This window comes from Ambystoma mexicanum, chromosome 11, assembly GCF_040938575.1.
Source record: "Ambystoma mexicanum isolate Mex_15411 chromosome 11, UKY_AmexF1_1, whole genome shotgun sequence".
Taxonomy (NCBI): Eukaryota; Metazoa; Chordata; class Amphibia; order Caudata; family Ambystomatidae; genus Ambystoma; species Ambystoma mexicanum.
In genome coordinates, this window is record NC_090934.1 from 161,906,988 (window position 1) to 161,930,124 (window position 23,137).

Sequence of the window (23,137 nt, forward strand, 5' to 3'; positions counted from 1 at the left end):
TGTGCGCGCAGAGCACGTTAATCCCATAGCAACGGGAACCTTTTACGCTCTGATGCAAAAAGCGCTGGATTATCCCTCTTAAAGCATTGCCTCAGTCCGTAGGCCCAGCAGAAGGATTAGGAAAAATAAAAGACAATTACAATAAGCAAAGGCAAAATAGAGGAAAAGAGAACCAAACTAAAAGAGAGGGGCTACATTACCTCCAGAAAAGTGCTAAACAGAAGACACTTGGGAAGACAGGTAACCCTCCAGCCTGCAAAGCAAACTTAAGTAACCTCCTTTCACTCATCAGCCATGCAATGGCAGCTGGGATATCCCCACCACCACAATTTCTACCTGAGCCGGGAACACCGTCAATCAGGTGGGACAGATGGAGGAAAATCTTTGAAACGTACATGCTTTCCATGGGTGGGGACAAGATCGCCTATGCTAGGAAGCAGACACTTCTATTCACTGTTTGGGTACCGAAGGTCGCACTGTATTTGACGGTCTAACAGACCTTGAAGGCGTAGGGGCAGGTTATCTATATGTCTTCACAGTGGCCATCAGTAAATTACAGAACCGAAGAAGAATGTCACAGGTTTTTCCAGCGATGTCAAGAACCACTGGAACCAGTCCAGAATTATGCAGACGCCCTACGCACCCTCAGTCACACCTCTGAATTTGGTCCTTTGACTAACTCTCTAATAAGAGATCAACTTGTTAGGTCTACCAACAATATCAAGGTTCGGGAGAAGGTACTGGCAAAGGACCCCTCACAGTATCGAGCAGACAGCTCACTACATGGAAAGTATGAAAATGGAGTCACCCAACAACAAGGTCTGTGCTGTAAGAAACAGGATAGCTAATGAGAGCAACAAAGAACTGAGGTGCTTCAAATGTGGAACCACCAGGCACTTATCGTCAAGTATATTCTGCCCAGCCCGAAATGCAAACTGTATGAAATGCAACCACAGGGGGCATTTCGCTAAAGTATGGAAAGAAGGAGGAGTGAATGAAATGGAACAGGCTTCCTCCAGGGTTAAACATGAGGCACAATCATCTCAAATGGAAACTAAAGGACAGAATGTCCGCAGTGAGATGGCCCAGTTGCCCCAAACAGAAAGTAGGGGAAGCAATGTTCGTCACGTGTTGGAAATTTCTGCACTCGATGGGGGGAAGAGGTGCCCCTTGGATGTGTTCACGGTAAACAGTAAGGTCCTGACAATGAAGGTGGAAGTGCCTCCCCTTGGACATTTATTTCTGGTGGGACCTTTACTAACATCATTGGAGGTAGTGTGCAGAATCTTCTGGAATATGACATTCGTCCTCATGGCTATGGTGAAGTGGAGATAGAGATGCTGGGAAAGTTCCATGCTACAATCGAATCCAAGGGCAGGTGTTGTGCAGTTGAATTGTATGTTACGATGAAAGATTCATCCCTCTTGCTCTTGGGATGGGATGAAGAGGCTAGCTTGGGAATCCGCATTCAAGCTAATCTAGAGGAGCCGGTATCCATTGTGGAAGTGCAAGACAAGTGGGCCATTGAGTTTCCCGAGGTCTTCTCAGATAATTTGGTAAACCTAAGAGACTTCAAGCACCTAATTAAATTGAAGAGTATTGCCAGCCCAGTAGTATTTATTTATTTATTTATTACATTTGGTTGCACGCCCAAACCCTTGGGTGTCACCGCGTAAATTGCATATATCTTCGTTAACAAGTAAAAGTTACATACAAAATGTTTCCAGTTTTACATATATATAGTGGCCACAGTCTACTTTCAAAATTGCAAGCATTTAGTAGGCAGCGTGGTATGTATGGCTTGGCTGTCATTGTTCTTTGCAGTGAGCAGTCTAGGTTGCTGAGAGGGTGACCCAGTCCGCTGAGGAACTGGTGATAATTTATTGGAATTTGTTAAATAGCCAAGTTTTGAGTAGCTTTTTGAACTTGGGTAAGGAAGCTTCGTTGGACATGTAGGGGGGGTGAATTCCAGATGCGAGGGGCTGCAATGGGGAAGCTAGTGTTGCCTGCTCTTGAGGATGTGCAGCGAGGCATGAGGAGCTGGGTGTTGGCACTGGATCGGAATAGTCTGGGTGAGGTTTTGCGTGTGATGCAGCCATTAAGATAGCTGGGGGCGGCATTTGTGGGTAGTGGTGAGTGTTTTTTGGAGAATTCTTGCGTGTACTGGGAGCCAGTGTGAATCTCTTCTGTGATATGTTCTTTTATTTTAATGCCCAGTGCTGCTCTGAGGGCTTTGTTTTGTAAGAGTTGGAGTTTGGTAAGGTTTTTCTTTGTGGTACCTAGTAATAGGATGCTGCAGTAATCTATTTTAGTTAGAATGAGGGCTCTAGCGAGGATGAGGCAGTTGCCTGTAGTAAGGAGGGGCCTGCTTATGGTAATGAGTTTGGCGATGTAAGATGTTGAGGAGGCGAGCGCACTGATATGGGACTTCATGGTGAGGTTGGAGTCGAGGTGTACTCCTAGTGTTTTGACTTTGTGGGAAATGGTTATGGGAGTGCCATCGATCAGGATGGAAGTGTAGTCTGGGTGAAGTTTGCAGAGTCTGGCCGGAGAACAGATTATGAGGATCTCAGTTTTGTCTCCATTGAGGCAGAGATTGTTATTTGCCATCCAGTTTTGAATATGTGGATAGTGTTGATGGTGGCTGTGTCTTGTTCCAGGTTGCCTGTGATGGAGATGAGGATCTGTGTGTCGTCAGCAAAGTTTGTATAAATTACTCCCATGGCATCTAATGCAGTGAAGAGTAATTTGGTGTAGGCATTGTATAGGGTGGAGGAGAGGCAAGAGCCTTGTGGTACCCCTAGTAGTACAGGGATGGGGTCTGCTGCTACTTCTCCTAGGGTGACTCTTGAGGTGAGGTCTGAGAGGAAAGATTTGATCCAGTTAGTGGCCTTCTGGGAGAAATGGAAATTGGTGGCAAGTGTTTGGCATAGTTTGTTGTGATCAACCAAGTGGAAAGCCGCTGAGAGGTCTAGGAGTAATAGGATGCCTAGTTTACCAGAATCTCTGATCACGTCCATCTGGTTTATTAAATCCAGGAGGGCCGTTTCAGTACTGTGGTGGGGGCGAAAGCCCGATTGTCTTTCCCCTAGTAAGTGGTTTTGTTTGAGGTGTGCTTGTACTTGTGTGTAGGTTATTTTATCGATGAATTTGAGGAGGAATGGCACTGTTGTTATTGGACTGTAATTGGTGGGGATGGTAGGGTCTAGTGATGTTTTTTGAGAAGGGGTGTGACCCAGGCTGCTTTGATAGATGCTGGTATGTGGCTGGAATTGAAGGACTCATTTATGAAGCTGGTGATGGTGGACGCAAGTATAGTGGCGCAGTTCTTTATGACTTTGACTGGGGTGCTGTAACCTTTACAGTTGGATGGTTTAAGTGAAGCTATAGTTTTGAAGACTTGCTCTGTAGTCACTTGTGTAAAGTGAAATTCTGGTGCATTAGAGCTAGTAATCGGGGTCTGAAGGTGGGAGGGTGTAGGGTTGAGCTGTAGTAATTGTTTTTGGGATGCTATTTTATTTTGGAGCATAGACACTTTGGAGGATAGGGCGTCTTGAATGGTGGTGCACCAGTCTTTGCTCGGGATTACGGTGTTAGAACGAGGGATAGGGGATTCTAGCTCTTTGATAATGGTGAATAGCTCTTTAGTGTTAGAGGATGCAGCAGCTATTCGGTCATTCAAAGACTCTGCTTTGTGGGTGAGTACACTAAGTTTGTAGGATTTAGATAGTTTCCGTAGTTTGGTTAACAGTTCTGAGGAGTTATGCTTTCTGGATCGCTGTTCTAATGCTCTTTTTTCTCTTCTGAGTTCTATGAGTTCATTGTTGAACCAGGGGGCGCTGCGTTTGGGTATTTTGGTTTTTTGGGGGGCTACTTCGTCGACTGCTAATTTTAGGCATTGGTGGTAATGTATAGCAATGCTGTCTGAATTAAGGTTTTCTACCGGTTTAGTGTTGAGCACGTTCTTGAGGGTTTAAGTTCTCTGAGGTTAGCTTTGCGAGCATTTCTGACCTGGATGGGTGGGGGGTTCCAGGTTTTGGTGGTGTATCTGTGTCTATGTTCATTTTGAAATTAATAAGGCAATGGTCGGTCCAGTGCAGATTAAGGACATCTGTTATGGTTACTGTAGTGTTGAGGGCAAGAACCCAGTCGAGGATTCTGCCTTTAGTGTGGGTGGGGGTGTTCACTATTTGGGAGAATTGTATTTCCTGGAACACTTTTTGGCATGCTGATACTTTGGTGTCTGCAGGGTCGTTGTAGCCTAAATTACAGTCCCCATGTAAGACGTATTTTGTTTTAGGTTTAAGTATGGGTGTAATTAAGAGCTGTAGGTCTATGTCTGGATTGCTAGGGGCGCTCAGCGTTCTGTAGACTATTAGGAAGTTGATGGTTTCCTGATGGTTAATGGCTAATTTGAGGGATAGGGTTTCGTATCCACTAAGGGTTTCTGTTTTACATTCTATGAAAGGTAGGGATATTTTGTGGATGTTGGCTACTCCTCCACCTGTAGCTTCAGAGCGGTCTGTTCTGAGGAGGGAGTAGTCAGTGGGGACGGGCAGGGTAATCTGTGGGCCTGAAGCAGAATGTAGCCAGATTTCAGTGATCACTAGGAAGTCAAGTTTGAACTCTAGGATGCAGTCATGTGTTTCAATTGCATGTGCACCAAGGGATCTAGCGTTAAATAGTCCTCCTATGAGGGGTTGCCTGGTGCTCAGAACGGTGGGACGTTGGGTGGGAAGGGTGAGGCTGATGGAGGCTTTGGTGTTGTGAGGGGGGCGTGTTCTGGGACTGGTTGCATGTTGGTGTCTGGTGGTTATATTGTTTTGGTAGACATGGGTTGTGGGTGGCGTGGTATTATTAGGAGGGCAGTGGGTGTGTTGGGAATGGATGGGGAGGTGTTGGAGATAGGTGCGTGCTGTAAGTCCGGAATTTCTTATGGAGACAGCAGTGATTATGGTAGGGGTAGTGGTGTGAGCGTGTGTATGCAGCGTGTGTTTCCTAGTATGGGGTGGGTTGTGGCATGGGGGTGGAGTGAGATTGGAAATGCTAGTTGTTTGGGGAGGAAAGGTGTTGGGCAAGGCAGAGGGTGGTGTCTGGGGCAGACGATTTGAGCCAGGCCTGTTTTATGTTGTGTGTAAGCTCCTTTAGCGCAGGTTTTGTTGGCAAAGTGGTGATTTGTTTGGAAGCTCAAGGCGTTGTTGGTAGGATTGGGGGTAGTAGTGTTGAATGGCATGGTTTTGAGTGGTATGGTATTGTAGCGGAGGTAGATGAGGGTGCTGAGAAGGGCCAGGAGGCTGTAGCTCAGATTAAGAGCCAGGGACTGGAGTAAGCCTAGGTGTGCTGGAGCATGAGTTGGCATTAGAGCAGGTATGGCAATGAGGCTGGTGTGGATATAAAGGAGCACTAGTGGTGCTGTGAGAGCGGTTGATGAAAGGTTGAAGGTGTGGGCTAACCGAGTATGTGATGCAGGAATGTGACTTTGCTAATGGGCTGATGGGAGCGCCGGTCCATGGGTCTGTAGTGGCATGTGCTAAGGAGGTTTATTCTAAGCGCAGGTGCGCTCTAAGGCTGGGTTGGAAGTGGGCTATTTGGCGGTCTCTGCTAGGTCGTGTGCCTGCTGGGATGTGATGATCAGGGCATACACATGCTAGTTGTAGGAGTGGGCTAGGTCAATGTTGGATGTTACAGGCTTGGGCTAGACAGTAAAATGCATATACAGTCTTGCATGCTAAATAATAAGAGCAGTGACAGTCTATCGTGTTAAGTGGTAGAATGCAGTTACTAATTGACTAGTTTTCTGGAATATATATTAGCAGTAAATGTTGCTGACAAACACGTGCTTATAGCATTCTTAAGGCAAAGCAAAGTGATCTAATACATGCACATGCTAAGAACAGATGGGCAGATGCGAGACTATACTAGATTGGTATGTAGCGTGGCAGTTCGCTAGGGCAGTTAGTATGCTGACAGATCAAAACTCTAGTACACAGAGTCCGTCATGTACCCCACCATCTATGAGAGCAATTAAGGAATGAACTTGACACACTCCTGCAGAAGGGCGTCATAGAAAGAGTTGAAGGTACAGAGTGGCTTTTTTCAGTAGTTTTGGTAGTCTGAGGCTGTTCGTGGATCTGAGGGACCTCAACAAAAACATGTTGGTTGACCATCATGCCATGCCGGGGATTTCTGAGGTATTGGCTGTGTTGGGATATGCCAGGCTTTTCACAGTGATTGATCTCTCGGTGGCCTACCATCAAGTGCCCTTAGCACAAGAATGCCAAGATCGGACTTCTTCTGTAAGTCCAGAGGGCAACTTCAAGTATCTTAGAATGCCATTTTGGCTGGCATCGGCTGCTGTCGTGTTCCAGCGAATCATGGAAAAAGTTCACAAGGATGTTAAGAATGTTATTATATTCCAGGACGATGTGTTAGTCCATGCCAGTTCAATTGAGGAACACGACATGATTTTAAGAGCGGTTTTGTGCAGATTGAAGGGGGATGGACTTACCGTTCAACTGAGTAAATGCAACATTACTGTGCAGAGTGTCGAATACTTGGGTCATTGTTTTTCTGATAAATGGATTGTTCCCAAACGTAGCATGGTTGAGGCAATCAGGCTTGCTCCTGAACCCAAGGATAAGCAACAACTCTGCTCCTTCCTGGGGTTTGCAGAATATTACCATAATTTTGTTGAAAATATTGCAGTGTTGTCTACACCTCTCTGGTCGTTACTCAAAAAGGGGGTAAGTTATGTATGGACAAATGAGTGCAAGGAGGCGTTTGGAAGGATTAAAGAGAGCATTGCTAATTCCCCATATTTAGGAAAGTTTTGGAGCAAGACCTTCCTCACTGTTGATGCCAGTATTTCAATTCTGGGAGCCTCCTTAACTGATGGCTAGGGGAAAGAACGTGTGGTGGCGTTATCTTCCAGGCCCTCAAGGGGTGCAGAGGGGAATTACTCTGTGGTGGAGAGGGAGGTATTGGCCGTATATGGGGCAATCTTACATTTTACATTTTTCCTTGGTCATATCTGAAGGCACAGCTTGATCAACTTCTGAGTGCATGGGGATGTGGATGAATTCACCTTATCAAGCAATTCAACAGGAACCGAAGCAGGCAGAGGACTGAAAACATCAAAGACAGCAAGTCTTGGGACCTGAAAGTTTGTCAAGGTAACTTGATGAGAAAACTGCATTTTTTGACAATGGGATCACTTGACCCTCTGGAGGTCAGAAATATGGTGTTTTAGTCCCATCCGGAGTACTGAAAAGATATCACAAATAAGGGTCACTGAATCCAAATGATCATTTGGTACCAGAGTAGACTCCTTCTGTTTCTCCTCAGAAGAATTCCTTTTCGGAGCTATTGGTTCAGAAGTCACTGTTGATCAAGAATGTGAATACTTTCCTGTGGCTACTTTCCAAGAGAGGCTTGCACTTTTCTATCAGGATGTACCATTTGTTTCCCACCAACATGTCATCGTAGGTGTAGTCACCCGGGGTTTCCTCTGCAACAGACTCTTGTCCGCACCCTCAGTTTTGGGGTCTTCACGACTCTGAATCATGAAGACCTGAAACTGATGGTGCAGTATTTACCTCAGTACTGAAGGTAGGTGCCGAAACACACATCCCACCTTGCGGTACGGTCTCCTTCTTACTGCTATCAGCAGCCTTCCTGGTACTGACAACGTCTTCTAATGCTTTCAGGACTGGTCCAGGTTCTGACATGGAAAGAAGGGGGTTTTGCAGAGACTTCTGGTAAATTCTGCTACTGGACATGAAAGAACAAATGGGATAAGGGATTCTAAAATACAGGACACAGGCATGATGAGGATTGTCAACTGAAAACTGTTTATTACACCGGATACATTGCTTGAAGCCTGTCCTATACAGTGTATGCATCAAAGGGAGGCACTCACGGTAAGGAAAAAAGAAATTGGAACAAAAAAAGAAGTGTGCAGCTAGAAGCAATGCCCAAAAAGGGACTATGTCACCGAGTGCATGCCAACTCCGATCCGACTATTAGGCAGAAATAAACAGTAGCTCGGTGCGGCTATTGGTGACAAGAGGCTAGAGGGTTTGAGCCCAAGCACGGAGGAAAACCTGCTGTAAGGCACTTCTGAAAGGGACAGCTACCTTTTGCAGTCAAATTTTCTGACCTGGGTCTCCAAATAGTTGAGATGATATACAGGGTACGAAATTGAGGGGAGCTGTGAGAAACCTGAGGGTATTCTCCCAAGCAAACCTCGAGAATCCCTTATTCACGTGGCCAGGGAAGGGCTGGCGCTCTCAGATCCCAACTCTGGGGGTGGACGAGCGAGGGAGGATCACCTGGGTTGGGGAACCCAGGGCTATATTCGGGGGACTATCCCAGGTGAGACGCTGTATTTTACTTAGTAGGAAGGTGAGGGGGACAAAGTCTGAGGTTTTCTTGGCTATTCCACATCTACCTCCCTTCCACCTGAAGAAGCTCCCTTAACAAAATCCTACCACCCCTGCCAATAATAGCACTGCTTCCCCATCATATCCCGTGGGACAATCCGACTTTCCAAAACCCCAGGCTGCTTTAACAGCTCACTACAATTCCCCATATTCAAGTCAAGATAAGAACTCACCCTTCCGACAATACTTTTTCTCCATCCTACCCCGTAGGATACTCAGGAACTCTACCACTCTCCCTTTCCAACATGAACACTGTTTTACAACAGACTTTAATAAAACTGTTTACATGACATGTCCCGACACAAGGGTCGGGCATAGTCAGGCAATTGACTTAAATCGCAAACACACACCAGACGGCCCTTCATTTTCCCCACAGGGATAAAAGGTTGAGCAATCAAGCACAGGACGAGCACAGCAGACAGCACGACGGCACAGCTAACCATGCACGGCAGTTCAAGAGAAGGAGAAAAGTGGCAGGAATTGAGAGGGTGACGAGGAAAGAAGCAATCTTTCCCTTTTCGTCCCAAGCCCACAGAATCTTCGTGGAAGAAGACATAAGACCCCAAGCAATAGCACAAGTGTCTTTCAGCAGATGTCAACGGTACAAGGGGCAAGCCTACGCCGATAAGCAGAAGTGAGGGAAGCTCCCGCAACCGTGGTACTGGCCTTGATTCCAGTGAAGCCGAAAGCCAAGCGGTTCATCACAGCCAGTGAGAACTGACAAGAACCTGGCTGTGTTAAATGAGAAGTGCAAAGTGGCAAGTTTGAACCAAGTTCAATGAACTGCGAAAGAACTGTAAAAGAACTGTAAAAAGTGTTAAGGGGAGACCAGCTGCTGAGGGAAACCGGCACCACGTGGGTACTAACTCAAAAGACTCTGGTCGATCCCCATATGAGCGAAAATATAGATACCAGAAGTATTCAAAAGACAAACTTGATGGTTTTGTCCACTGCACATAGTCCATCAATTCCACTTATGTATCCAATAGTCAATATTTTACTTCCTCGTTGGTCATTTTCCCCAACTCTTTTTTTATATCAAAACTTTTCTTTCTTCAAGAGTTTTTATTCTCGAACAGTGATTTATCACATTCCAGCACGTGTTTCGACCTCAATTTAGACAGGTCTTCATGATACAACATCAAAAAAGAACTAATGTTCAGCTGTAAGGAGCCCGTTCGCTCCACCAATGATCTTCCTTATTCTCTCACATTCACTGTTTAGAAAGCTCTTGCTGTTAAATTTACTGGTGCATCCCACCTTTACCTATATCGCTCTCTTATTAGCGCTTACGAAACTCTCTGACTCCAAAAGCTGCCTCGCACCAAGCCAAGTTTCGCAAGCGCTAATAACAGCACTATATAGGTAAAGGTGGGATGCACCAGTTAACAGCAAGAACTTTCTAAACATCAATGGCCCTGGTGAAGACTTGCGTAAATTGAAGTCCAAACACGTGTTGCAATGTGATAAATCACTGTTAGAGAATAAAAACTCTCGAAGAAAAAAATCTTTTGCTATAAAACATTTTTGGGGAAAATGACCAAGGTGGAATTAAAATATTGACTATTGGATACATAAGTGGAATTGATGGACTATGCGCAGTGGACAAAACCATCAAGTTTGTCTTTTGATAACTCTGTGGTAGACTCATGAGGGGACTTAAAGTGTGATATGGAAGTCCTTGCAGCTAGTATGTCCTACTATCTGTGAAAGTAACTTAATTTGGCAGTAATACACAGTGAGCGGTTGCGCAGCTGAGTATATGTCCCCCTCCCAATTTGATTGGAGGTGTACCAGTTTGCATAGATACCTGGCGGCCGTGGGAGAGCCACCGAAATAGGTCAACGTGGTCCTACTGAGGGTCAAGCAAAATCCCTGTACAATCAAAAGACTTTGATGTACATACAGTAAAGAAAACAACAGAAGTAAATCGTGCCATAATTGAAAGTAAAGAGGGGTCAGCGCCCAGAAGAGGGAGACCCAGAGTGGAGCCACTACCACCCTAATCGAGAGCCACAGCACCCGGTAGAGGGAGGCTAACAGTCAAGAGGGGTCGGAACCCTGCAGAGGGGGATCCAAGGGTGAAAAGTTGCCACCCCAAAGATTGGTGAAAGTAAAAGCCAGAAGTAAAAGCAAAAGAGAATGAGACAGCAAGAGTGAACCCGAATGAGGGGCGAAGTCCAAAGTTCCAAGAAACAGTGTGTTGACCAGAGTGAACCCGGTGGAGGGATGTCCATGTTGAACTGTTAAAAAGGACATTAGGATTTGTGAAGGAGAAAAGCCAGAGTGAACCCGGTGGAGGGAGGTGTAAAGATTCGAGAGGGGTCAGTGCCCAGAAGAGGGGGAACCAGGGTTGAACAATCCTCACCCTAAGCAAAACAAGGTAACAAACTTATTTGTTGAAGAAATGTTTTTGTCCCAACTTTATATTGGAACCACGGGCCCTCGAAAGCGAGAGAACCGAGCTATCTGGGGTCTTAATATCATTAAGGAACTTTCTAGGGATTTGAGCTCAGAAAAGGGGAATCCCGGGGTGAAAGTCATCACCAAAGGCCCATGGAAAAGAGACTGTTTATTTGTTTTGTTACTTGAATACGTCAGGTCCTCATAGGCAACAGACTTTCAAGTGAAATGTGACTTGGCTGAAGTGGGAGAATGGGACAAAAGAGTCCCACCAATCCCCTCACGCCCCTGGCCTAGAGGATCGCGGCCCAGACACCCGCCACGAGAGGAGTTTACCCATCTACCAGACGACCAAATACCCTGGTACAGGAACATACGGATGTGTCCACCAGCCTGCCCTGCCCAAGCCGACTCCTGCGGCATGGATGAACTCGACTGAACCATTCAACAGTAAATAAACACATCATTAGAGATGCCATGACGACCTAGCCAACGGTCAGAACACCCGTGCAAACATGCACACTGGACACTCCCACACCAATCCACACGAAGAACATATTCAGTGCTAGGACGTAGGTGACGGACACACCCACTGACGCGCATCTTTATTATTTTTCACATAGGTTTTTCAAAATGCAGAAACGCAAGACGCACAACGAACTCATCTAAAATGCTTGCTGACGCTTCTCCTAACCCATGCATTGCAATAAGAAATATAACGAAGACATGATACTGGGGATAAAGCAATATGACTGGCTACCGGCAGGCGAAGCCGGCCCACACGCTCTAAGGCCCATGGGAGGTAAGGCCAACACCTGTTTGTGCCTGTTCGTGCCGACTCTGCCTCTGCCAATCCCCCTGGCCCACTTAGGTGAGCACCAGCACGGAGGACCCGCTACCCCTGGACCACTCACTACTGCCTCATAGCGTCTGAGGCCAACGGTGAGTTTACACTAAGCCGCCCGGCACGACCTGGCACCTCATCCTGGTAAGCACACACATATTAACTTAGTTTCACAAACTTTTCAGCACCACTTCCCGAGCGGCAGTTGCATTACGACCCTTTTCTGCACGGCTCGCCTTCCGCGGGGCTCCCACTAAGCCTAGTATCCAACTACCCTGTCCCCGACATCAGGCAATGCGCAGTATACCGCCTGCCACAATCAGACAGTCACATCAGACCCTCAAGGTCATTCCTAGTCTATTTTTAGTTGTGTTGTGCCTCATGGTCGCCTCCAGAACACTTTAAATTCTTAAATTGTGTTGTGCCTTACGGTCGCTTCCAGACCACCTTAAATTGCGTTGTGCCTCATGGTCGCTCCCAGACCACTTTAAATTGTGTTGTGCCTTATGGTCGCTTCCAGACCACTTTAAATTGTGTTGTGCCTCATGGTCGCTTCTAGACCACTTTAAATTGTGTTGTGCCTCATGGTCGCTTCTAGACCACTTTAAATTGTGTTGTGCCTTATGGTCGCGTCCAGACCACTTTAAATTGTGTTGTGCCTTTCGGTCGCTTCCAGACCACTTTAAACTTATGTTGTGCCCTATGTTCTACATCAATTCCAGGTGCCATGTTATAGGGTGCTTGCATTTCTAGTCACGAAAAGGACTCTCAATTTTAGGTGCTAGGCTGTAGTATGTATACATCTTTAGCCATGATTTGGACCCTCAACGCTAGGCGTTAGACCATAGGATGTCTGCCCCATAGACACTAACAGGACTGCCCAACCCAGGTGCATTTACAATAGCACAACCACGCACACTGTCCCCACCGGGCTTGCCTAACACAGGCACCATCATGCCACGTTCACAACATGCGCGCCACTAAGACTTGTTTATCACTCACACGCGGTTCCCTAGTCTGGACTCTTCTAACCATCACTATAACAATGGCCCTCACCAACCCCATACCTTGTAACCCGCAAGAGAGAAACTTGCGACTCAGAGCTAGGCTGCCACGACTCTATGACATCAAAAATAAAAGAACCAGCCTGTTAGTACGCACAAGTACCTCCACTGCCATTAATCTTAACCTCCTAGACTCAGCGACGTTACATCGTCCTGAACCACATGCTGTCCCATACTACAAACAGAGGAGACCTATCCGCCCTACCCCCAGTTCTGCCAAAGACAATACTACAACTCCTTCATTATCAGGAGCCCTTATTAATGCTAGGTCGCTTATAGCACATAATACTGAAATAGCCGATATACTGGCTATGGACAACCTAGATATCCTTGCAGTTTCTGAAACCTGGCTCCACGATGCAGCCGGCCCAGTCCTCATGACTGCCATTCCAGACGACTACAACATCCTAAGAGTCGACCGACCTAACTCTAGAGGAGGGTGCCTGGCTATCATAACCAAAACACAGCTAGCTGCTAGACTCATCCCACACCCAACAATTACATCGTGCGAACTTCTCTCAGCTAAAATACCTATCTCTAATAATAGCACTCTAACGATACTTCTGTTATACAGACCACCAGGCCCACTAGGCAACTTCGAGGAAGACCTCTCCAGCCTCCTCACCAACAGTATTAAAGACTCCACTCAGCTTCTTTTACTAGGTGACTTTAACCTGGGCTTTAACGATGCTGAAGATAAACAAGCCCAGTCTATCCAATCCATTCTAGTCAACCACGGCATCACCCAAAATGTCCTAACTTCTACACACACAAAAGGACGCACACTAGACTGTATAGCCAACTACAACTGCGACATCACCATCTCTAGTGTCTTACCCCAAAAATATGGACAGACCACTATCTGATATGCTTTACAGCCAGCATCGAGCCTCCAAAACCTAACAAGAATAAAATAGCACCTCCGTTGCCAACGAGAAGCAAAAAAGAAATCACAGCTGAAAAACTACTCCCATTTCTCCTACCAGATCTCACAATAAACAGCTCCAATGAACCAAACCTTAGCGAGTTAGTTGAATCATTTAACAACTCCATGGCCAAAGCCCTAGACCTGATTGCCCCTATCAAATTCCAAAAAAGTAAACGTGAAACCCACCTTAACTCCTGGTTCACCCCCCACCTCAAAGAAATGCGTATCCAAAAATGCAAACTCCAAGCTATTTGGAGGCACACTCCCTCTGCTGACAACAAAACCACACTTGCCAACTTTGCCAAAAAATACAAGAAGGACATAATCCAAACTAAAAAAGAATCATTCAATGATAGAATCAATAAAGCCAACTCGAACTCCAAAGAGCTCTTCACCATTCTCCGGGAACTGGAAAACCCAATAGCCCCTAAAGACAATGTCCCCAAGGACAAATCTTGGTGCACTAGCATCCAAAACGCCTTAGCAAATAAAATCACTACCCTTCAATCGAAAATTGCTAAGAGAAAAGCGTCCCTGATCCCTAGCGGAACTCATACCACGCCATTGATAGAGATACCCAGCACATCCACCCAGAGCAACTGTAAACCCTTCAGGTTTACTAATATTTCTATATTAGAAACTGAAATGGTCATTCTCTCCCTTAAACCGTCCAACTGCCAAGGGGACAGCTGCCCTGCGCAAATCCTCAAGGATGCAGCCAGAGATCTAGCACCTTTTATCTCGAAACTTATCAACGCCTCCTTCAATACGAATACGGTACCTACTAACCTTAAAGAATCCTGGGTACTGCCCTTACTCAAAAAACAGACACTTGACCCAGCAATCCCCACTAACTACAGGCCCATCACTACAGTCCCATTTCTCCTTAAAATTATAGACAGAGTAGCCTACCTCCAAATCCAAAATTATTTGGAGACACACCAACTATTAGGCTCACGGCAATCTGGCTTCAGACCTCTGCACGGTACTGAAACGGCCCTTATCGACCTCAAGACACAAATCGACGAGTTGAAGGATAAAGGTAGAATAGCTATGCTCCTCCTCCTTGACCTATCAGCTGCCTTTGACCTGGTGGATCATGCAGTATTATGCAACCACTTAGCGTCGGCCGCCCATTTCTCAAGTGAAGCTATAGCATGGGTACAATCCTTCCTAGCTAACCGGACGATGAGAGTATTCTCCCCTGTAGCAGCAGCGGACCCAATCCAGATCACTTGTGGTGTCCCACAAGGCTCATGTGTCTCCCCGACAATGTATAATATCTTTACTAAGCCTCTCTTCGACAAACTTGACAGATTAGGGGTAACTTACACTAATTATGCGGACGATACGCAGATCCTCATACCACTATCAGGCAACTTTGTCGAAGACACAGCTTTAGTAAACAAAATTTACCTCCTCATTCAGGCATGGATGGCCTCCCACGGCCTCTGCCTAAATGACGACAAAACTGAGTTATTGATCCTGGGATCCGACTCCAACTTAAAAAAAACTGAGTCCCAACTATCGCAATTTCAACATAGATGGTAACACAATTAAGGTGGCTACTGAGGTAAAAACCCTAGGCTTCTACCTCGATTCTACCCTATCCCTAAACAAACAAGTTAACACCCTGGCATCCTCCACAGCGTACACCTGTAAATTAATCAGGACCTGTAGACGTTACCTCTCTAAAACCAACTGCATCTTGCTAGCCAACGCATTAGTAATGTCCAAGCTGGACTATTGCAACGCCCTCTATGCAGGTGCCAACAAATTCATTATAATTAAAATGCAAATCCTTCAAAATAACGCTCTCAGAGCAGCCCTTGACATACCCCGTAGAGCACACATTTCCAACATCAGAAAAGACCACCACTGGCTTAAAATCAGCGACAGAATCCTGCTCAAGACACTGTCGCTCACCCACAAAGGGCTCAACCACGCAGCACCCCCTTATATTTCGGCTAGACTTACCAGAAAAACCTTTAGCCACCACACTAGGGCTACCAACCACTTCTTGCTCGAAACGCCTAGATTTAGACGATCTAAAGCGGGTGGAGCAAGCTTCCCTGTCAGAGCTGCCCAGGCCTGGAACGCACTGCCCACTGCACTGAGAGCTAGCCTACCATACTCTAACTTCAGATGGAAGGTAAAAAACTGGCTCTGGTCCAACGGCAATTAACTCACACGGCACCCTACAGCTATGATACCCTTGTACCCTAGTCTAAGACTATGCTGATGCTGTTTTCCCCTTTCTTAACTGGTACATTCTTGCAATACTGTAATATGCTAGCTCTTCACTCCAACTGCTTGTACTGACTTGTATGTATTGTATTGGTTTGATTTTTATCCTATGTATGTAACCTAAGCTAAGTAACCTTGTACCTGCTGCGCCCGGCTACCCACGGGTTTGGTGCGCATTATCAAATAATAAACTAAACTAAACACCGTGACTTAAAGTGCCGGGAGGAGTTGGGGCCTCCCTGCGCGGGGGTCCCCTGACGGCCCAGCAGACCCCGGCAGAATTTCCCCCCGACATGGCCATCAACAGCCCTGATAGCTGGAACGGAACTGTCATCTCCTGCTGGAGAAGCCAGAGACTGTACTGTGCTCCAAGCTCCCATTTTACCCAATGCTCAAAAAACGTGGGGAAGGGAGACCCAAGCTACCGCCTACTGACATATTGTTGAAGAACGCTTCTTTTTTTTCTTGAAAACTATCCAACACCCTTTTTTGTATTAGTTGTAAGGTTTAGTATAGGCCCTTTTTGTTTTGACACAACGCCACTAGGATTGTCTTATTTCATTTGATGGTCAACGCTTGCTCCCAATTTAGATTTAGGTTTAGATTAGGCATTTTTCCAACCTGCATACAGCATTCATTGTTCAATAAACACCCTTGAACTGTGATCACTTGTGTCTGTCTTACTTGTTGCCACCATGAGTTCCTTACAAAGCTATTTAGCTCCTTCTTGAAGCATAGAAGAGCCTGTTTAGCTTTAAACCGATAGTTACCAGGAGCCACTTTTGGATCCACGGGCCAACTAATGCCAAACAAGCACACCTATTTGAATTTAATTCTAAGCTTTTGGAACAATCCATCAATAATTTTAGGACATATCTAAACAACACTTAAAACATAAGGAGTCATAAATAATGTAAAACGTTATATGTTTCCATCTGGCATGAAAGTTAGATTTGCTGATTGCTATATATTAGCTCCTTGTTCCCCAATGGTAGCCCCTGCTCACTATTTAATGATGGGTACCTAGGAGCTGCCTTTAGCTCCTGCTTAGTGAATCTTAATTTCGATCTCAGTCTATAGATAGATTTAATTTATTTTTGTCAACCGAGAAATCAATTGCTGGTCACTACCTGCAATTTCCAAAGTTTCATTTTGCCCGCGAGTATTATTGTGTAGTCCTGTCTGACAGGATCAAATCCAAATGGAACCTGCTTACACGAAATTAAACTATGGGAAATATAACGTTTCTGTGGTCCAATGATAGCATACTCGCCCAGAAAATGATTTGTGTTCCCTGTGTCAAAGATGTCTGATGAGCCCTCCGTGAATACGTTTATTATGGTGGTGTATGAAACCTGCACAATAAGTACCACTGAGGTTGTCTCACTGCACTGGGAATATAGGTTTATGATTTAAAGTCCATCCAATTTTAACACGCCACATGCCAATCTAGTGCACTCTTAGTGGTCGTCAATTAATGTGGGTTTGAAAGGTACAATAATCACCTCTGTGGTCTGGAGAGATATGTCCATTTTGAGTGGTTGAAGACAGAGGGGGAATCTTCCCTTTACAGAGAGGAGAGTCTACCCAGGCTTTGGCAAACATAGCATTCTGGTCCCATTAAAGCAGGATTAGTGGATCTCAGGGTGAAGGCGGATATATTTTATCCTGCAACGGTCATAGTGGGGAAGGTAGAAGAAAGCTATGGTTTCTGAAATCCAGAGGCCTGCTAGAATCACTGACAAGGGTGTAGGACCGAAACCTATGGAATCAGGCCAGGGGTGGGGTCCAGAGAGACAGCTTTCCCTGACGAATGCCAATGGTGAAGGGCAGAGGCATGCATGTGATTCAAAAGGCAGGACCCACCACTCTGTCCCATTGGGGGTGTTCTCTTCATGATTGGGCTGCAGAACCACACAGTTACATTTACTATTGTTTAGCGGTTGCACCGAAGGGCTTTTGGTAAAATGGTGATCCATTAGCAGTGAGTGAGCAATGACGATATGCTACTTTGACATGCTCCACACCATTCAAGAGGCGCTATATTTCTTGTTAAAGTTTAACTGTTAGCGATAATGAAGGTAAGTGGTGCTCCCAATTCATTTTCTAGTGTTATAGTCCAGAAAAACTTGGGTAAGTTTAAAAGAAAAACCTTGCTGGTCATACTTTTCCAAATAATTATCAGATTTGTATTTTAAAGTATCTCTTAAAAAGTATCAGTAGCACTATGCGAGGTGACTGAAGGTCTGGGATATACCTTCAGGAGAGCACAGCTAGCCAACTCTTCCCTCTCTCCACGTCTGGTCTCCTCCCATTCCCATTGCAGCTTACTGGGTACTTACACGGCGAGGGTCCCAATGGTTGCAGGGGCTGCAGCTCTCGCTTTGTTTTGGACACAAAAGCAGACTTTGCAGATTGCGTAATGCTTTTCCGGTTGCAAGGAGAGGAGACCTAGATGAAAGATAAAACCCAATGAATTCTATTTGAGTCACATTTTTACTAATGTCACAAAAACACTGGCAAATATGTATTTATATATTTTATAAATCTATATATTTCAGATTTTCGAATATACATTTTAAAAAGGACTGGCGTTTAGTCCATCTATTAGGTTCATTATGAGTTTCCCGGTATCCTGCCGGTAATTCCAGCAGAATACTGGGAAACTACCATATCATCTTTGCCACCCGATATCCCAGTATAACCAGGATATTATAGGCAACGGAGACGCCTGTAGCTCCTCATTCCATGGAGTCCTTAGGACTGTGCCTATTAACGGTGTTGGTGATTTGGGCATTTATTTGCCAATAGGAGCCGAATCTACCGGCAGGTCAGACCTGCAGGTAGATCAGAGCCCCTACCGGCAGACCTGCAGTTGGCCGGTCCGGAAAGATGCTGGTATACGTTGTTACAGCACTTTATTTCCAGAATGGCCAACTCGTAATGAGGCTGTATGAGTATCTAAGTGTCAACAGCATACCTGAAACCTAGATAGCCTTTGTGCAACCAACTCATCAGGTGATAGATGGGATCATCTGCCTAGTTGGGTGCAGTCAGTGATTTCAACTGCTGTGATGGGTCATCGATACCGTGTATTGAAATTGATCCAACCCCACTTCCCACCCCACCATTTCCACCCCTGTTTTAACTCTGGAAATGCACAATTAAAAGAAGGCATGATGGTTTGTATCTTGAGCCGGTCAAGGCTTCCAGGGGTCTGAAAGACAAGACCCTTCTCAGTATGGTGCTTTCCTCTTCACCAGCTCTATGTTAGGGGAAACCAGGCACAGGGGAAACAGCAAAGGAAATGCTGCATAAAAAAGCATGGCAGGCACTTCCCTGGCACACCCCCTTCTCAGAGATTCCAGGCTCAATACGGCCAACAATGCAGAGACATTTGTGCTGTGTTGTGAACCAAAGGAAGGATTCGGACTAAGTTGTGACATGTTCAAGAGTATTTATTTAAATAATAAGAAAAATGCCTATCTATCCCTACCACTATGAGGGGGATTCCCTGTCTAACAAACACATTTTGGCCCAATTACTTGTATTCCTTTTACAAGCAGGCTTGTTTTTTAAAGTTCATCAATTTCTTACAGTACAGTGCTCAGCCTCTCTGTAGGTTCTGTGTGCCAAATCTTAAACCTTTACATATATTCCATGCAGTTCCATCTTTCCAAGAAGAAAAGGTTTTCTTAACACAATTCCACGGTGCTTGACAGTGCCCTTGTTTTATTTTCAAGTGCTGTAACCCTCCAGGTTATCTCTCTGTGCCAAGTTCCGTTTGTTATGTTACGTGTCTCCTGTGATCCCCAAAGTCCGCTGGTCCTCTAACAGGGTTACTTTAGCAGGGCCTCAGTGGGGTGTCTGACCGTTCTGGTTTTCTTGGCTCCTGTAATCCTTGTAGCTTTCTTAGCCTCTGATACCTCTGCTCGTCCCGCTCAGTGGCGTTACAACTTTGGGAGTGCTCACTTCCATTCTGCTACCCAGTTCAGCAGCTAATGCACTTCTCCTCTGGGCATCAGGTAACGGGCCCTAGGCCCTCCACGGATTACTTGTGGTCGCATCACCAATTTAGACGCTTGCTTTACCGCCTCCGTCTCTCTCTCGACTTTGGCTATTTTGCCATCAGGACACTAGCCTTCCGTGGTCTGGCAGGCGATTGGTCGGTATTCACGCTACCACCGGCTCTGCAGTGTATCATCCTCCAGGACATTGTCCTGGAAGGGCGGAGCCACATGTTTCTCGCACCTTGAAACACTTGTGTATAGGCACATTATAAATGCCATATCATATCATGTCAGAGGCTCACCTCTGCGTTGGATTCACTCTCCTCCAATATAAGTTCCTCGTTTTATGAACATCATCACAAACAAAAGGGGTGTGTCGTTCCTCTTTGACTGTGGCGTTCAGGGCGAGATCCAGCATTACCTGAAACCAAAGAGACTGAAGAAATGTCACTATCAGAAGAATGCAAAATAGAAATAACAACCATGTAGTCAGACAAAGGGCCTGATCATGAGTTGGGCAGTATCCCAGCTGTAATACCACCGGGATACCGCCCAAAGCAAATAGCGTTACCACTATCCGGTCCGGCACTATTAGTGCCAGATCACGAGTTGCGGTAAAACAAGAAATCCCCATTGGTTCCACTGGACCCAATGGGGCTGTGGGCGCGATTAGCGCCAGCGCAAATAGCCCTGAAAAACAGGTGCTAAATGGGATTTTTATCCCCCAGCAAAAAACTGGAGGTGATACAACCCATTTAGCACCAAACACGTGATTGGGCCAGCCCTTAAATGCAGCGGTACTAGCGCTACCGCCGCATTTAAGGGCTACCACCCCGCTCGTGATGAGGCCCAATATGTTCTGGACAGGGAGTTCCCAGGTGGAATATTTGGGTATAAAATACCAGTGGTATCCTGACAATCCTAGAAGAGTTTGAAGGTCTCACTTGGTTTTAGGTACAGGTGTTTATTTCTGCTTTGACCTTTTCAGCCAGAGGTTTAATCAGTCCATTTCCCATGTAGTAGCCCAGATACTTCACAGCTGCCTGGGTCAGGTGGCCTTTCTTCGGGTTCACCATAAACCTGCTCTTCCGAGGGCTTTGGCGATTGCAGAGGTGGTGCATGTATTCGGGTCAGGTCTTACTGTGTATGATAATGTCCTCCAAGTAGGGACCAGAAAAGCTAGACTATGTCTTAAAATCTTTTGCCTCTAAATCAAGATTGGATATATATTTAGATGACCCTAACATCTCAATGAACTCATCGATTAATGGCATGGGTTAATTATCGAGGGTAGAAATGGAGTTCAGTCTCCTAAAATCTATGCAGAACCTCAAAGTCTTGTCCGGGTTGGCCACTAAAAACTAAAATGAAAGGGGAAGACCAGGGGCTCTCTGAGGGCTCAATGATGTTGGCCTTGACCATTTCGTGGAGATCTGTTTAGATAATGTTACTTCTTGCCTCCGGGATCTGGTATGGTTTTAAATGTACTGTTTGCCCTGTTGGTGTCTGTACATAATGGAAAGATTCTGCACTCTATCTGGTTGCTCAGAGAAGAACTCTGAATTGGTTTCATAAATCCTGAAGATCTGCTTGTTGGGAGAATGCTAGATGGTTAGGGACCAACTGGTAGTTCTATGTCTGTAAGGAGGTAGCCATGGCTACTGTAGTCTCCACAACTGGGTCGACTTTCCAATCTTAACAAGTTCACATGATATATTTGGGCCTTCTGACGTCTATCTGGTTGGGCCACTACATAATTCAAAGGACCATTTCTCTCAAGAATGTTATAGGGACCATACCATTTAGAGATCATTTTGTTCTCTGACATTGGAAGGAGAACTAAGACACATTCCACAACTGAGAAAGAACGGGCTACCGCTTGTTTGTCATGCAGAGTCTTTTGATGTTCTTAGGCCTTACATAACTTATGCTTTACGATTTCCCTAAAAACAGCCATATGGGATTTTAGCTTCTGAGCGGTCTAGAAATGGGTAGGATGGCCTCTTCTCTCTCTACCCATGTCTCATTTAGCATTTACAGTACCTCATGAGGTTCTCGCCGGCATAATAACTCAAAAGCAGAATACCCCAGAGACGCCTGAAGTGTGTTCCTAACCGCAAAGGGGGCCCAGGGAATCCTGACATCCTAATTTCTACCATCTGCCTCTACCAGCTTGTGGAGTATTCTTTTTAAGGTCTGGTTAAACCTTTCCACAAGGCCATCTGTCTGTGGATGATACACAGAGATACGTAGGATTTTAATGTGAAATATTTCTTTTACGTCCTGCATAATTTAGACATAAAAGTGGTACCTTGATCTGTGAGAATTTCCTTTGGTCATCTGACTTGTGAATGTAAGGGAAGTAGATGTTTCAGGATTTGTTGACTCGTGTTATTCCTAAGGGGAAATGCTTCTAGATACCGAGTAGTATAGTCAACAATCATGAGTGTGAATTTATTTGCCAACTTAGATGTTTTCAGCGGGCCCACAATGTCCATTGCCATGTGGGAAAAAATACTTTGATGATGGGAAGGGGTTGTAACGGGGCCTGAGTAACTGGAGTGGCTGCAGCCTTTTGACAAATCTTGCAGGTAGAAAGCTATTTCCTCACATCTGCGAACATTCCAGGCCAGTAGAAACAGGGTTTTACCTGGCTTTGGGTTTTCTCTATTCGCTGATGGGCATCCTCCGATGACTGCTGGGGATTACCAATTGTGTTGCGTTAAGACCATCTTTCCCAACATCCTCTCGATAAAGTAACCCATTCTTTATAAAGAAGGGGGACTAGATTGACTATGCCCTTGTTCCTCTGAGGTTACCCTCCCAAAGGCCTCTGTTAGGGTTGGGTCGCTCCTTTGGGCAAAGGCAAGATCAGGCAATGGGGAAATGTCCTTGGCCTCTCCTATACCGGTTCCCTCTCTAATGAGATCAGCTTCTCCAAATCCCAGTGACCCTCTTTCTGTTTCGGCTAAGGTGCCTACTTCTTGTGAGGTGAGGGTCTCTTGTGCTATGGCTGGGAGAAACCAGGCCCCAAGGAAGGGAGGGAGAAACAAGGTCCCAAGGCAGGGAGGGAGAAACCAGCCCCCAAAGCAGGGAGGGCGAAACCAGGCCCCAAGACAGGGAGGGCGAAACCAGGCCCCAAGGCAGGGAGGCCGAAACCAGGTCCCAAGGCAGGGAGGCCGAAACCAGGCCCCAAGGCA

General features: G+C 45.8%; 1 protein-coding gene across 2 annotated transcripts in view; it reads right to left on the reverse strand.

Annotated features, from left to right (window-relative positions):
- Positions 1-23,137, reverse strand: part of STPG1 (sperm tail PG-rich repeat containing 1) — a 546,110-nt gene that overhangs the window by 225,274 nt on the left and 297,699 nt on the right. For both annotated transcript variants that reach the window (XM_069622687.1, XM_069622688.1), the window contains exon 6: positions 18,270-18,378. In XM_069622687.1, coding sequence (XP_069478788.1) covers positions 18,270-18,378 — 109 coding nt within the window. The remainder of the gene's footprint in view (positions 1-18,269; positions 18,379-23,137) is intronic.